Source organism: Heterodontus francisci, chromosome 2, assembly GCF_036365525.1.
Source record: "Heterodontus francisci isolate sHetFra1 chromosome 2, sHetFra1.hap1, whole genome shotgun sequence".
Taxonomy (NCBI): domain Eukaryota; kingdom Metazoa; phylum Chordata; class Chondrichthyes; order Heterodontiformes; family Heterodontidae; genus Heterodontus; species Heterodontus francisci.
This window is the reverse complement of record NC_090372.1, coordinates 102520623-102535734: the sequence shown is the minus strand read 5'-3', so window position 1 is coordinate 102535734 and position 15112 is coordinate 102520623. Positions and strand designations below refer to the sequence as shown.

General features: G+C 42.6%; 1 protein-coding gene across 3 annotated transcripts in view; it reads right to left on the bottom strand.

Annotated features, from left to right (window-relative positions):
• Nucleotides 1–15112, bottom strand: part of crppa (CDP-L-ribitol pyrophosphorylase A) — a 481556-nt gene that overhangs the window by 443350 nt on the left and 23094 nt on the right. For all 3 annotated transcript variants that reach the window (XM_068009407.1, XM_068009398.1, XM_068009416.1), the window contains exon 2: nucleotides 9372–9651. In XM_068009407.1, the coding sequence (XP_067865508.1) occupies nucleotides 9372–9651 (280 nt within the window). The remainder of the gene's footprint in view (nucleotides 1–9371; nucleotides 9652–15112) is intronic.

The window sequence follows — 15112 nt, the reverse complement described above, 5'->3', positions numbered from 1 at the left end:
TGTCATGCTCATGCAAGGACAAAGTATGAACAATATAATGAACATGTGAAACAAACCCAAAACGGACAGTTTTCCAATAAAACAAGATGAAGTCGAGAGGTCAGGTGACCTTATCCTATACTGCTAATACACACGGAAACTGCAAGAACCCTGAGCCAATCTTCTTGTTTGGACAAGCCTTGGAGAAGGCATTAAAATGTAAACAAATGACCAATTTTGTGTTTATGGCTACTTCTCTCCAACGAATTGGCTTAACAATGGCATTGCAGACTTGATGACTCCAAATTCAAACTCAAGACAATGCGAGAAACTAGTTGGGAATGTGTGTTGTGAGGAAGATGCAAAGTGGCTTCAACGGGATTTGGACAGACTTAGTGGGCTGAATTTTACGCCACCCCAGCGAGTCGGATGGTGGCATGGGGGAGGATAGGGGCAGCGTAAAATTGAGCCGGAGGCTCCGGGAGGCCTACCCACCCTGCTCCCTCCTCCGGTCAACTTTACGGTGACTGGGCCGGGCAGGTGGCCACTTAATGGCCACTTAAGGCCCCTTGCCCGCCTCCACGATTAATTTACCCATGGCAAGCAGGCATGTTGGGGATGTGAAAGGCCACCCAGCGATAGCTGTCAGCCTTTCCGCGTGCCGGGTGGGGGGGAATGCCATGGCAGTCGGGCACAGAGTGCCCAATTGAGGGCCACCCCCACCTCCCAACCCACTCCTGGGACCCAAGACGCACACCCCCTCCCCCCAAACGACCACTCTAGCCTCACCAGGGCACGGCCAATCTCACTGGTGAGGCATGCCCAACTGACCTTTCCTCCTGGGTCCATGATGTTGGCTGGGCTGCAGTCCCAAGAGTGGCCACCGCTCCCGGTGGCACTGCTGGCACTAAGAGCTGCCATTCCGTTGATTAGCCGGCAGCTCAGTAAGGCGGGACTTCCTCCCTCAAGCATGTGGAAGTCCCGCCGCGGGACAATTAAAGCCCGGGGACTTTTACGTCAGTGATGAATTCACGTCTGCCGAAGGTAAAATCCAGCCCAGTGAGTGGGCAAGAACGTGGCAGATGGAATATAACGTGGAAAAATGTGAGGTTATCCACTTTGGTAGGAGGAACAGACGTGCAGAGTATTTCTTAAATGGTAAGAGTTTAGAAAGTGCAGATGTACAAATGGACCTGAGTGTCCTCGTCAATAAGTCACGGAAAGCTAACATTCAGGTGCAGCAAGCAATTAGGAAGGCAAATGGTATGTTAGCCTTTATTGCAAGAGGATTTGAGTACAGGATTAGTGAAGTCTTGCTTCAATTGTAGAGAACCTTGGTTAGACCACACTTGGAGTACTGTGTGCAGTTTTGGTCCCCTTACCTTAGGAAGGATATTATTGCCATAGAGGGAGTGCAATGAAGGTTCACCAGACTTGTTCCTGGGATGGCGGGACTGTCCTGTGAAGACAGATTGAGGAAACTGGGCCTGTTACCTCTAAAGTTTCGAAGAATGCGAGGTGACCTTATAGAAACCTACAAAATAATTAAAAGGATAGACAGGGTAGATGCAGCTAAGATGTTCCATCCTGACTGGGGAGTCAAGAACCAGCGGACACAATTTCAAAATAAGGGGGAAGCCATTTAGGACAGCAATGAGGAGAAATTTCTTTACTCAGAGGGTTGTGAATCTTTGGAATTCTCTACCCCAGAGGTCTGTGGAAGCTCAGTTATTGATTATGTTTAAAGCAGAGATTGACAGATCTCTAAATACAAATGACATAAGGGGATATGAGGATAGTGTGGGAAAAAGGCATTGAAGTGGATGATCAGCCATGATCATATTGAATGGCGGGACAGGCTCAAATGGCTGAATGGCCTATTCCTGCTCCTATGTTTCTATGATACCTGTCAACCTTGCAAAGTTCTCCTCACTAACAATTGGAGGTCGATGCCCCACTTGGAAGAGCTGTCAAGCAACAGCCTGACATAGTCATACTCACAGAATCACATCCAACAGGCAATGTGCCAGACTCCTCCATCATCATCACTGGACAGGTCCTGTCCCATCAGAGGGGGCTATTACATAAAGTCAGGTGGGAGTCGCACTCAGAGTCCTCAACATTGACTCTGGACACTCTGAAGACTCATGGCTTCTCATGATCAAATAATGTCAAGGAACCCTCTTTCTAATAACCACCCCAGCATCCACCCCTCAACTGATAAATCAGTACTTCTCCATATTAAACATCACTCAGAGGAAGCTCTGTCAAATGCAAGGTGATTCTCGATGAAGAATTTTAATGCCCATTACTGAGTAACTCAATAAAATCACTGTTGGCCAAGTTCTGAAAGAGTAGGGGAGTAAGCAGATAAAGGCCCATATTTTGCTGTGTACAGTGAAGGGATGGCTTTTCCCATTCACCTTGCGTACAGAGACGTTTTGTGGGTTTGTCAGTGGAGACTTCCGCTCATCGGGTGTTCAATCCAGCACAGCGCCCTCTACATGGGAGCTATGGCATCTGTGAGCAGGACAAGCAGTGAGGAGGCTCTTCAACCAATCAGACTGAAGAATCCTCGCTGGAAAATGCAAATGGCAAAAGCAGGAAGTAAAAAACAGGAAATATAAATTACATTTAAATCATTGTACAGGAAGCAAAATAAAGATTTGAACATACAAATGGAATTAAGGGAGACATGCAAGTGATAAACAGAAAAACTATTCGCAACATTAATTTTCTTCTGAGGGAATGAGGTTCCACACTTATAAAATAAATTTTTCAGAGCCTGAGAGATTGTTCTTCTGTTCTGTGTAATTATCACATTACATTATTAAAAACTTAGTTACTCCTGATAATACAAGCTCGGACTTTCTCATCTGCCTTTAGATTGAGAATAGTAGATAATTAGCCTGCCTTCATACCATCACAGTAATCACTGTGCAGATTCCATCAGCGTAGGCTATAACAGTGTGGCCTGTGGAGGAACAGGGTATCACTGATAGCAACTTCTGGATTTCTGCGTTTAACTGTACATGTGCAGATGTCTGATGTTGCTGTCAGTATTACCCTGTGATAAAAGTGAGCACTAACAGCCTTGTCATTATTACTATCCAGGGCAATATTTTCTTAAATTCTTTGGAAATGGAACTTGTGCAAAAGGCCTGGAGGATGGCAAGTGTTAGCCCTTATTCACACAGTGCATAAATTAAGGGAACACAGTGGATGACAGATGAATGAAATGTGAAATGTCACCTCAGGTGTCACATAAAAGGCATAAATATAAAAGCACTTGATATTAAAAGAAATTTAGTGACAGGAATAGAAAGATGGCAGAACAAAAGGGAAAGAGTAAGGATAAATATTCCATTGTACCTGAAAACAAGCAAATAAATTAAGCTAATAATCTCATTATGTAGAAGTTAATAATTAATTGCTAACTATATTTCTATGGCTAGAAATGGTGAATCTCCATTTATGCTGGTACTATTATTCAGGACAATGTACCAGGAGCCAAATATGACATTAAAGTTGCTGCAGCAACCGCTAATGTGTTAACATTTTTTGGACTGCTGGTAAAAGGTACTACAGTTGGAAAGCTAAGTGTTCTCCTGCAAGGAGGTGGCAGCAGAAAAAGGTGGGAGAAAAAACAGAAAATGGAGAAGTAAACTTGAGTCTACTTATAGAATAATTTAAGTATGCTTGATTCAACACTCAGATTGACTTGTGCAATGTAGACCTTATGAATCTGATCAACAAAAAAGTGATAAATTTAACTTTTGGTATGCTTCTATCAGGACAGGTCAGATACTTGAAATATAGTCTCACCTGAAGCAGATGAAAACTTTGACTTATCAAATAAGTAGATGAACAGGTAAGTGCTAGGTTGAAGTCACACCGAGTGCAAAGGAAGATGGTTGTGGTTGTTGGAGGTCAATCATCTCAGCTCCAAGACATCACTACAGGAGTTCCTCAGGGTAGTGTCCCAGGCCCAAATATCTTCAGCTGCTTCATCAATAACCTTCCTTCAATCATAAGGTCAGAGTGGGGATGTCCGCTGATGATTGCACAATGTTCAGCACCATTCGCGACTCCTCAGATACTGAAGCAGTCCGTGTAGAAATGCAGCAAGACCTGGACAATATCCAGGCTTGGGCTGATATGTGGCAAGTAACATTTGCACCACACAAGTGCCAGGCAATGACCATCTCCAACAAGAGAGAATCTAACCATCTCCCCTTGACATTCAATGGCATTACGATTGCTGAATCCCCCATGATCAACATCCTGGGGGTTACCATTGATCAGAAACTGAACTGGAGTAGCCATATAAACACTGTGGCTATGACAGCAGGTCAGAGGATAGGAATCCTGCAGCGAGTAACTCACCTCCTGACTCCCCAAAGCCTGTCTACCATCTACAAGGCACAAGTCAGGAGTGTGATGGAATACCTCCACTTGCCTGGATGGGTACAGCTCCAACAACACTCAAGAAGCTCAACACCATCCAGGACAAAGCATCGTGCTTGATTGGGACCCCAACCACAAACATTCACTCCCTCCAACACCGATGCACAGTGGCAGCAGTGTGTACCATCTACAAGATGCAGTGCAGTAACGCATCAAGGCTCCTTAGACAGTACCTTCCAAAACCGTGACTTCTACCACCTAGAAGGACAAGGGCAGCAAATGGTTGGAAACACCACCACCTGCAAGTTCCCCTCTAAGCCACACACCATCCTGACGTGGAACTATATTGTCGTTTCTTCACTGTCGCTGGGTCAAAATCCTGGAACTCCCATCCTAACAGCACTGTGGGTGTTCCTACCCCACATGGACTGCAGCGGTTCAAGAAGGCAGCTCACCACCACCTTCCCAAGAGCAATTAGGGATGGGCAACAAATGCTGAATGAATGAAAAAAAAGTCAAGTCTTGAGTAATATTTTAAAATCTATCATAGATTCATAGAATAATACCACAAAGAAGGAGGCCATTTGTCCCATTGTGTCTGAGCTGGCTCTTTGAAAGTTATCCAATTAATCCCACTCCACTGCACTCTCCCCATAGCCCTGTTTTTTTTTCTTCCAGTATTTATCCACTTCTCTTTTGAAAGTTATTATTGAATCTGCTTTCACCGCTCTTTCAGGCAGTGCATTCCAGATCACAAAAATTCTCTGTGTGAAGAAAATATTTCCTCATGTCGCTTCTGGCTCTTTTGCCAATTACCTTAAATCTGTGTCCTCTGGTTACTGACCCTTCTGCCACTGGAAACAGTCTCTCCCTATTTGCTCCATTAAAATCATTCACAATTTTGAATACCTATATTAGATTTCCTCTTAATCTTCTCTGCTCCAAGGAGAAGACCCCCAGCTGCTCCAGTCTCTCCACATACATTTCTTTAATCCACTTCATTTGTTAGACTTCCTCCAAATTTCCCATTACTCTTTCTCTCCTGAAATAAATGCCTCATGCTGAACTATTTTCTACAACCAGTATTAGCCCACCAAGTACAGGGGACAGCCAAGCCCAAATTTGTTCTCGCCTAATGTCTGCATACGGATTTTCAGAAAAGTTCACAGATTAGAAACTAAGAATCATAGCAGCACAGAAGGAGGCCATTTGGCCCATTGTGCCAATGTCAACTCTTTGAAAGAGCTATCCCATTAGTCCCACTCCCTTGTTCTTTTCCCATAGCCCTGCATTTTTTTTCTCTTTTCAATTATACTTATCCAATTCCTTTTTGAAAGTTACTATTGAATCGATTTCCACTACTCTTTCAGACAGTGCATAGCATAACAATTCAAAAACATGTCTCATTTTTCCTTGATTATTTTACCAATTATTTTAAATTTATGTTCTCAGGTGACCAACTGTGCTGCCAGTAAAAACAGTTTCTCCATGTTTACTCTATCAAAACCTCTCATAATTATGAACACCTCTTAGTAAATCTCTCCTTAAAGAAAGAAAAGAAAAACTTGCATTATGTAACACCTTTGACAAACTCATCACTTCTGAAAACGCTTTACTGCCAATGAAGTATTTTTGAAGTATAATCACTGTTGTAGTGTAGGAAACACAGCAGCCAGTTTGCACACTGCAAGTTCCCACAAACAGCAATGTGAAAAAAGCAGTCTGTTCTAATGGTGTGGTTGACTTTAATCCTTTCTACTCTAAGAAGAACAATTCCAGCTTTGTTCGTATATCTACATACCTTAAGTGTCGCATCCCTGGTCAGAGCAAGAACCTTTGCTAATTTTTCATTCGCTCATTATGGGTAATTGTAAGTGCATATAGCATGTTTCCAGCCAAAAATGCCCGAATTGTTTTTTTTTAAATATTTTTCCTTCCCTTCCCATTTCTCTGCTCCAAGCAACATCTACAGCTGAGAAAACAACAAGGTGATCTACTTCCAAGATTCTGTCTGTGCAAATTTTAACTGCAGGAGAGAACATGTGACTTGCCCTCTAATTTTCTCCTACAATTTGTCACATCTATATAATACAGCTACATCAATAACTCATCCCGAAAATCCCTGATATCAACCCAAAGCATCTGAAGTAATCACATTCCAGCAACACTAACAATGGAAAACCTTTGTATGCAGAAAAAATTGCATCATAAAATTAATGCAGGATCATTTACGGTATATAGAGATGCTACTGTAATCCATAGAACAATTTGCATTTTCCTCCAAACCTGTTAGTCAATAGGCACTGCTTTGTTGTTCTTTCAAAAACAAATTCTCAGCAGTCATCTTCCCTCCTGAAGAATCGAGCGCTTGTGGAGTACAGCTTCAAGTGCACCATGCAGCCTCCAGTACTTACAATTAGTTATGTATGAGCCTTAATAATGAGAGTTGGCAGCAGCAACACAACAGTTAAGCTCTTCCACTGTTCACCTTTGCATAAAATTACATACAGTTTACATCACAGAAACAGGCCTTTTGGCCTAACTACTCTATGCCGGTGTTATTATGGTTCACACAATCCTACATATGTAAAAGACATGATAGCCTGTCTAGATTGCAAAAGGATGCTTTTGCTACATTCCCGAGTTAGTTTGCCGTACAAGTAATCAGAGGGAAGTGTTACTCTGATCCAGAGAAAGTATCCATAGCCATTTAGTGTATTGATAAAATACTCCACCAGTTTTCACTTAAAGCAACATACCTCAATGTTGTGGAGTTTGCTTTTTGTGGTTATCATCTCAATACATTACCAAATAGATCCACCAATATGAGTACCAATGACTTATCTGTAATCAACACTTCATATTAGTACTGTCCAGCTCAAAATGCACCTGACCTCTAAATAAAGCCATTTTCATCAACGGTCACTGGATAGAACACTGGAGTGGGAATCCTGGCCAGTTTTACCCTCCCTAACTCAGTGCACTGAAGCCATTTGCATTGATTCTATCAATTCATGTCTGGCCAAGATCTGTTAGTTCAGCCCTGACAAAACCTGGGACCTCCAGGTCTGTACGGCTCAGCTACTTGTTGGATGAAAACTGCTGTGCCATGAGGATAGCTTTATTAAAAACATTAAAATTCACAGCCCAAAACGTTTATGAAGTAATTTATGCCAAAGAAACAGGAGGGTACATGATGATCACTTATGCTATGTCAAATAAATACTTCAGTGGACATGTTGGCTCAGAATTTCCACAGGGGTTCCTGATCGTCCAAAGCTTCAACAGAACTCTTGGAGAAATAACATAAATGGCCATTTTCACACTATTTCTCCCAGGGTTCCACAGATCTCCCATCAAAATAAAAGTAAGGGTGTTATGCTTCAGTTATACAGGGCAATGGTGAGACTACATCGCGAATATTGTGTACAGTATTGGTCTCCTTATTTAAGGAAGGATGTAAATGTGTTGGAGGTGGTTCAGAGGAGGTTTACTAGATTGATACCCAGAATGAACGGGATTATCGTATGAGGAAAGGTTGGGCAGACTGGGTTTGTCTTCACTGGAGTTTAGAAGAGTGAGGGGAGACTTAATTGAAGTTTATAAGATCGTGAATGGTCTTGACAAGGTGGATGTGGAAAGGATGTTTTCTCTTGTGGGTGAGTCCAGAACTAGGGGGCACTGTTTTAAAACAGAGATGAGGAGAATTTTTTCCTCTCAGCGGGTTGTGCGACTTTGGAACTCTCTGCCTCAGAGGGTGTTGGAGGCGGAGTCATTGAATATTTTTAAGGCAGAGGTTGATAGATTCTTGTTAGGCAAGGGTATCAAAGGTTATCGGGATAGATGGGAGTGTGGAATTTGAGACACAAACAGATCAGACATGATCTTATTGAATGGCGGAGTAGGCTACAGGGGCCAAATGGCCGACTGCTGCTCCTAATTCTCATGTTCGTATGTTACAGCAGGAGATCAGGACAACCCCCATTGAAATTCAGGGCCATTGTATCTAATGTATCACCTCTTCCAGCTATTTCAATTTTATATATATTATAAGCCTTCTTTACAGATTAGTCTCAGTGCTTACCTATAAAATGTATGTTTTTGGAATCAAAAAAGGGCACTAAATCCCCAAATTAACAGATGAACAAAGATTTGTGGTGTTGTCCTGAGCCAAAAAGTCAGAAAGGTCTGAGACTCAATCCCTGGTCTGTGGTAGGTTAGTTGACCTGATCCCCAGCTCAGAAGAAGAGTGTTACAAGTGGCTCACTGCCCACAGTTCAGGGAGAGCAGCATGTTATTCAAGGCTGTGGTTACTAACTACTTGAGACCATGATGGAAAGTGTAAATGTTGGATGAAGATACAATCTAGCTTTGTTGTGACAACTCACATAATCAAATAACCTGCTAATATTCAAGGTCTGTGCTCACAAGGGAGGAATGGCTAGTTGGGTGAACTCCTGGAGGGAATACCAGGAATTGCATCCCAATACAAGTCATTGCCTTCAGGAGAGAAAAGCAGAAATCTGGAGTTGGGACTAAGTATCAATGTGGTTCACAGATCAGATTTTTCCATTAGTACTGACCTTTGTAAAAGAGTTGATAAGGTAAATAAGGTAACTTGTTTCTTCTGGTGGGGTGGAGGGGAGTCCAGAACAAGGGAGCAGAACCTTAAAATTAGAGCTAAGCTGTACAGGGGTGATGTCAGGAAGCACTTTTTCTTCAGGAAAATGGTAATGAAAATCTACAATTTTCTCCCCCCCACCCCCAAAAAAAAAGTTGCTGAGGGGAGGACAATTGAAAATGTCAAAACTGACATTGACAGATTTTTGTTAAGCAAAGATACTAAGCGCGACAGAACCAAGGCAGGTAGATGGAGTTAAGATACAGATCAGCCAAGATCGAATTGAATGGCGGAACAGGCTCAAGGGGCTGAATAGCCTCATGTTCCCATGTTCCATCAGTGACATCACAATACTTTTACATACCCCATATTCCTTTGCTGCTGTGGCCACACTGAACAGGATGTCTTCCTCCACAAAAGGTCTCACTGCATCATGGATGATCACCACTTCAGGTTTCTCCAGCCAAGAACTATGAGGTTGATTTTCCACAAATGCTTTTAGCCCATTGAAAATGGACTGGTGACGAGTGAGTGCGCCTTCGACAACTGTTGTCCTTGAGTGACCAAATTGGTCTATAATAGAATTCATCAATTCAAAGTTCTGCTTTGACACCACCACCACAATTTCTTTTATCCAGTGAACTCTGCAAAAGAAAAATTACATTTATCAAAAATAAACTGCAATGAGATTTCACAAAATCATAAACCAAGTTGATACTATCGCTGACATAAATATTTTCATCACACAAGTCACTTACAATATTAACTTTAGATCAATTATGTAAAAAATTTGAAGCAATTTTTTTCAACAATTCTTGCAATATTTATGCAGCTCTCAAAATAGCCACTTTTGGCAATAGTTACTATTTCTGAGATTGCCACAGTATGTTGCTCAAGGCTCACAACATAAATCTGCTTATTTCCAGACATCATAACTCCAAATATGTCATGCTGGTGATCCATATTAATGGTGTTCAAAGCCTATTGATAGAGCAAAACACTTCAGCCATACCTCAGCTATACAGTACATTAAAATACACAAATGTCAATGCATGCAGCAGTAGAACAATTTCAAGAGTGTCTCCATTTCTAAACAACACTGCATAAAATTCAGAAGTCAAAATCATGCATGTATGCAACTGGGAAATAAGAGCTAAATCTAACTGAAATACATGATCATGAGGGTCTGCATATGTCCACAGCCCACTGAGCCACTGGCTCCTTTCTCACCTAGCATCCCACTCAATCTCTGTCTTGCGCTTTGCGCATCTTGTTTATTATAATCACCCGACTTACAGCTGTACTGTTTATTAAACTAAGTATTGACTTTGGGTCTTGCCATCTAAAAGCCAGATCTCTGAGATTTAGAACTCCACTGCCTCATTCTACTTTTGACAAACTAGCCAGCCAACTACCTTGCTGGATCTGTCACTCAAACCATTATCTTTTCCCATTGCGAAAAGTTCATATCTATCCACTCACACTTTGGGAATTATTTCTTTTCTTCCCCACCCCCCCCCCCCCCCGCCCCCACCCCCCTCCCAAAGTGCTTCAACCAAGTCTACCTGTCACCACACCATTGGCACACTCTCTTTGCCTTTGCCCCATGTCCTCCTTGTCAGTTAATCTCTCCGGCCCTCTGTCCGATAAACACCTTCCCTTTTGTTCTCTTTTCCTCCACCCCCACTATATTTGCTTTAAACCTATCACATTCCTAACCTTTGCCAGTTCTGATGAAAGGTCACAGATCTGAAACATTAACTCTGCTTCTCTCTCCAGAGATGCTGCCAGATCTGCTGAGTATTTCCAGCACTTTCTGTTTTTACTACCTGTTACAGCAATCTGTTCATTAATTAACAACTGCACATGTGAACTAGCTTTCATTTAGCTCAACATTTTTTAGCTTATAACTACAATTCTTACTTCTCTTAGTTTGACATAAATAACTTTTCCACATCCATTTTCTTTAATAATTTTGTAACTTGGATCATTTCCCCTCCCAACTTCTCTTTCATCCTGTTCCAGCTTGGTCAGAAAACTGCAACAATCCTTTTCCATAGATTAGTTTCATCATTGTCAATCTTCAAAGTGTCAATCCAATGGATCCTTAGCTGACCGTGAAAGTGCCATTTGCCAATGAACTGATGATAACAATTAGGGCGAACAGGTTGGTGACCCACTTAGTCTATTTTCTAATTGTGACTGATTTAGTTACCTTAATTTCTTTCACAGATCACTGATGCAAAACCCAAAATCATCCTTATTACTGTTCTTCTCAGTCTCCACCTAAATCTTGTTAAACTAACACAGTTCTCCAAACATAGGGCATGACTTTCCCCCAAAAGTCGCCAGTTTCACCCACTACAAATGTCAAGATAAAAGGCCCAGAAATGATCAAGATCATGCATGTGGCCTTTTTCACAAAAACAAATTATTTGATTATTAACATATTGCTGTTTGTGGGAACTTGCTGTGTGCAAGTTAGCTGCCATGTTTCCTACATTACAACAGTGACAACACTCCAAAGTACTTCATTGGCTGTAAAGCACTTTGGGATGTCCTATGGTTGTGAAAAGCGCTTTATAAATGCAAGTCTTTATTTCTCTAAGGACTGAAACAACATTATTTTCCAATCATCTAATACTATGGCTTGGATTTTATTCTGGCAGCGGGGATCTCGAAGTCTGGAAAAAGCGATGCCGAGAACCCTGTGTCACCTCTTCTCCGGAAGGTCTGCCGAATCAAGTGCCAATCAGGCACTTAAGTTGACAGCGGCGGGCCTTCCACAGGATCAAGGACCTGCCCTTGAAGAGCTGCTGGCCAATCAAAGAACAGCAGCTGCAGCACCACTGTGGAGGCATAGGGGGTCAGGGGGAGGGATGTATAGGGGGGTTGGCAGCAAGGGTAGGGGGGTGGCTCTTAGCGGGCCCCTCCCAATGCCTCGTTTAAGCACTAAGTGCCTTTTAATGAGGGACACCCCCCACCACACTCCATCCGGAGCTGGGAAGCAGCCTGGTTTTTCGTGTCATGCTTCCCATGCAGCGACAGGGCCGCCAGCTGCACGGCTAATTGCAGATGCAGTGGGAAAAGGCCCTGAATTGGGGTTAATTGCCAGTTAATGGCCTCAATTGGCAGCAGGGCGGGAAGGACATTCACAGGCCTTCCCATCTCAGACTAAATTTTGGCGCAGGTGAGATGGTGCCGGGAACCCCCTCTGCCACATTCCCACCACCCCCCCCACGCCATGGGGGAGAGCATAAAATTCCCTCCTATGTTCTGATCCAATGAGCTTTACAAACTGGCACCACTCATTCCTATTCTTTGTTGCTCATTTGTTTGCACAGTCGACTTATTATCTCTCTGCAAAATCTGATCTCCATTATGCATGAACCAGTGCCAGTTCTGATCAAATGTAACCATGCCATCATTCTTTGATTACCTTAAAAAGGATTTTCAGTTTAGTGTCAATCATAATAGGTACAGACTCCACTGACAACAGTAATGAGGTACTTTCAAGCTCACAAGGTATATACTTACCATGCAGGGAAGGGACCTTGATCATGAAAGAGGTTCTCCTATGTTTCTTTTTTTTTAATTCTTTCGTGGATGTGGGTATTGCTGGCTAGGCCAGCATTCATTGCCCATCCCTAATTGCGAAGGTGGTGGTGAGCTGCCTTCTTGAATCGCTGCAGTCCTTGGGGTGTAGGTACACTAACAGTGCTGTTAAGAAGGGAGTTCCAGGATTTTGACCCAGCGACAGTGAAGGAACAGCAATATAGTGCCAACTCAGAATGGTGTGCGGCTTAGAGGGGAACTTGCAGGTGGTGGTATTCCCATGCATCTGCTGACCTTGCCCTTCGAGGTGGTAGAGGTCACGGGTTTGGAAGGTGCTGTCGAAGGAGCCTTGGTGAGTTGCTGCAGTGCATCTTGTATATGGTACACACTGCTGCCACTGTGCATCAGTGGTAGAGGGAGTGAATGTTGAAGGTGGTGGTGGGGTGCCAATCAAGCGGGTTGCTTTGTCCTGGATGGTATCAAACCTCTTGAGTGTTGTTGGAGCTGCACCCATCCAGGCAAATGTAGAGTATTCCATCACACTCCTGACTTGTGCCTTGTAGATGGTGGACGGGCATTGCGGAGACAAGAGGTGAGTTACTCACCGCAGAATTCCCAGTCTCTGACCTGCTCTTGTAGCCACAGCATTTATGTGGCTGGTCCAGTTCAGTTTCTGGTCAATGATGACCCAAAGGATGTTGATAATGGGGGAGTCAGCGATGGTAATGCCATTGAGTGCCAAAGGGAGATGGTTAGATTCTCTCTTGCTTGAGATGGTCATTGCCTACATACATATGAACATACGAATTAGGAGCAGGAGTAGGCCACTCAGCCCCTCCAGTCTGTTCCGCCATTTAAGATCATGGCTGATCTGATTGTAACCTCAACTCCACATTCCCGCCTATCCCCAATAACTTTTCCCCCCCTTGCTTATCAAGAATCTATCTACCTCTGCTTTAAAAATATGCAAAGACTCTGCTTCCACTGCCTTCTGAGGAAGAGAGTTCCAAAGACTCACGACCCTCGGAGAGAAAAAATTTCTCCTCATCTCTGACTTAAAGGGTGACCCCTTATTTTTCAATAGTGACCCCTAGTTCTAGATCCTCCCACAAGGGAAAACATCCTTTCCACATACACCCTGTCAAGACCCCTCAGGATCTTATATTTTTCAATCAAGTCGCCTCTTACTCTTCTAAACTCCAGCGGATACAAGTTTAGCCTGCTCTCTACTTTTTTATTCAATTCCCCTCACAATAAATGATAACATTCTATTAACTTTCCTAATTACGTGCTGTACCTGCATACTAACCTTTTGTGATTCCTGCACTAGGACACAGAGACCCCTCTGCATTTCAGAGCTCTGCAATCTCTCACTATTTAGATAATATGCTTCCTTTACATTCTTCCTGCCAAAATGGACAATTTCACATTTTCCCACATTATACTCCATTTGCCAGATCTTTGCCCACTCACTTAAACTATCTATATCCCTTTGTAGCTTCCTTATGTCCTCTTCACAACTTACTTTCCTACATATTTTTGTGTCATCAGCAAATTTAGCAACCATACCTTCCGTCCCGTCATCCAAGTCATTTATATAAATTTTAAAAAGTTGAGGCCCCAGCACTGATCCATGTGGCACACCACTCGTTACATCTTGCCAACCAGAAAATGACCCATTTATGCCTACTCTCTGTTTCCTGTTAGCTAGCCAATCTTCTATTCATGCCAAAATGTTACCCCCTACACCATGAACTTTTATTTTTTGCAATAACTTTTGATGTGGCACCTTATCAACTGCCTTCTGAAAATCTAAGTATAGTACATCCACCAGTTCCCCTTTATTCACAGCACGTTACTTCTTCAAAGAACTCCAATAAATTGGTTAAACATGATTTCCCTTTCACAGAACCACGTTGACTCTGCTTGATTACCTTGAATTTTTCTCGGTGCCCTGCTATAACCTCTTAAGTAATAGCTTCTAACAATTTCCCTATGACTGATGCTAAGCTAACTGGCCTGTAGTTTGCTGCTTTCTGTCTTCTTCCCTTTTTGAATAAAGGAGTTACATTCACTATTTTCCAATTGAATGGAACCTTCCCCGAACCTAGGGAATTTTGGAAGATTGAAACCAATGCATCAACTATCTCGCTAGCCACTTCTTTTAAGACCCTAGGGTGAAGTCCATCAGGACCCGAGGACTTGTTAGCCCACAGCTCCAACAATTTGCTCAGTACCACTTCCCTGGTGACTGTAATTTTCTTGAGTTCCTCCCTCCCTTCCATTTCCTGATTTACAGCTATTTCTGGGATCTTACTAGTATCCTCTATGGTGAAGACCGATGAAAAATACCTGTTCAATTCATCTGCCATCTCATTTTCCCTCATTAATTCCCAGATTCACTTTCAATAGGACCAACGCACACTTTTGTTAACTTTTCTTTTGAAATATCTGTCTTTATATTTCTTGCCTGCTTTCTCTCGTAATCTAATTTTTCCCTCCTTATTAGTCTTTTAGTCGTTCTTTGCTGCTTTATATTCTGTCCTATCT